Below are 1,977 nucleotides of genomic sequence, written 5' to 3'. Positions count from 1 at the left end.
CAGCTCGGGTCCTGCGAGGAGTTCATGAAGGTGCCGGGGCCGCGGGCCGGCTGCGCGCGCCGCCGGGGCCGCCGCGTCCCTAACCCGCTGCTTTTCCTCCCCACGGTCACCACAGACTTGGCGAAAGTACGACACCGACCACAGCGGCTTCATAGAGACCGAGGAGCTCAAGGTAAGCGCAGAATCCGCGCTCCGTTTCCCTCCCCAACACGATGTTTCTTAAAACTTCCCACGAAAGAAACCCGCGCGGAGCCAGGGGCCGCTCCGCCCCCCGAGGCCCCAGGTCAAAACAGACTTTCCCGCTTCTCCGCGTTCTGTCCGCAATGCAAGAAAGGAGCGCTTTCTGTGGTGCACAAAAATGTGTGCATAAGGCGGACAGCTATAAAGCGTACGAAGCTGAATCAGCCACTCCTTTTCACTGAAACGGGAGGCTTTATTTCATAAATTAAATACCTATATAAATAGGTTTCTCTTTCAAGAGACAGAAACAGAAACAGAAACAGTTGCAGGACACCGACCGCAAGCCAGGTGAGTTCTGTGAGGTCAGGGCGGGAGCAGCACCGTGGCAGACGGACAGCCACGCAGAAGTACGACACAGGCTGCGCGGTCCCAGCGTGCCACGGGTGTGACAGGCACAGCGTGGTCGGACTCCGGAGGGACCGCAGCTGGGGACGGATCTGGCCGCGCACACCTCACAGACACGCGGCGGGGCTGGCAAGGGCGGAGGGCACGGGAGCGGCCCCAGGGCTGAAGCCGTCTTTCCCTGGACGATCTTTATGGCTTCTCACATTCACACCTTTACTCTGGGGCTGACGAGCCTTTCCTCTCAGATTTATTGCGAAGCTCAAGTTAGAGGTAGCACATGAAAGATTTTGTGAAATCCGAGGCATAATAAATGGTATTATTCGTGAACCCAACAACTCCTAGCCTCTCGGAAATGGGGAAGCCTCTCTCTCTCTCATTTCCTTAAATCAACCCTAAGGCTTCTCAGTCCAGAAGGCCCTATTTTCTCTATCTTCAGGACACGATGACTAAAAGGGAAATAAATTAACATTTATTGAGCAGCTACTATGCGGCAGTTACAGTCCTAGCTCTTAAACTGTATTTTAACGTCTAATCCTTACAGAAACCTGCAGGGCAGGTGTTATTATTCCCATTTATACAGAGAAACCGAACTCCGAGAGACTGAGTGATCTTTCAGGATGACGTAGTTGCCTGGGAGAAAAGCCTAGATATAGGTGGAGCACACGATGATGCTAACGTTCCCGACGTGCGCCACGTGCCCCGAAGCTCCAGTCCTGGGGGGCTGCCGCTCCTGCTCTGTGTGTGAGCTCTGACCATACGCCCAGGTCCCCCGCCACGTTTGGCACACACAGTTTTAGAGATGGGTTCAGGACAAAATTGCTGAAACGTATTCAAGAGCAGCTTCTTGGAAATGCAAACATTTTTAACGTGAAATCACCAGAAACAACGCCTTCAGCAAGCTTGCGGCTCAGCGACGTGGAGCCCACAGGGTGACAGTGAAGCCTTTGTGTTTTTATCCTGTCGAACCAAAAAAATTCTTTTGAAAATTATATCAAGTTTGCAATGAAAACCTTAGCTCATTTCCAATACTGACCTCAAAATACTCTAAAGGTCTCCTTCTTTGCTCTAAATTTTACTCTCAGAAAGAGATTCTAAATAAAAGTCCTCCTCTCTGGGGAATTTTGCAGATAAGTTGGTGTTCCTTTTTAATGGATCTTTCAAGAAAGCTAATTTTAAGATCTATAATAGAGTAAAATATCGCTGGCTCTTAGACGTGACTTTGAATCTCCGCATCCCAAGGTTTCTCCCGGGCTATTTTTGTGACCACCATTTTTGTCTCTGCTGAGGATTTTTAACCCAATTAATCTCTGACAAAAGCCTCCTAAGACTGAAAAATAAAATTCAGCCCGAACAGATAACCTTGAATTTTCCATTCTTCAGTTTGGATTTGAA

General features: G+C 49.7%; 1 protein-coding gene across 1 annotated transcript in view; it reads left to right on the top strand.

Annotated features, from left to right (window-relative positions):
* CALB1 (calbindin 1) overlaps window positions 1-1,977 on the top strand; it is a 19,342-nt gene that overhangs the window by 12,255 nt on the left and 5,110 nt on the right. The window contains exons 6-7 of the mRNA XM_015598624.1: window positions 4-30; window positions 116-172. Of these exons, the coding sequence (XP_015454110.1) occupies window positions 4-30; window positions 116-172 (84 nt within the window). The remainder of the gene's footprint in view (window positions 1-3; window positions 31-115; window positions 173-1,977) is intronic.

Source organism: Pteropus alecto, unplaced genomic scaffold, assembly GCF_000325575.1.
Source record: "Pteropus alecto unplaced genomic scaffold, ASM32557v1 scaffold87, whole genome shotgun sequence".
Taxonomy (NCBI): Eukaryota; Metazoa; Chordata; class Mammalia; order Chiroptera; family Pteropodidae; genus Pteropus; species Pteropus alecto.
Note: the sequence above shows the minus strand (reverse complement) of the source record. Positions and strands in the feature narration are given on the sequence as shown.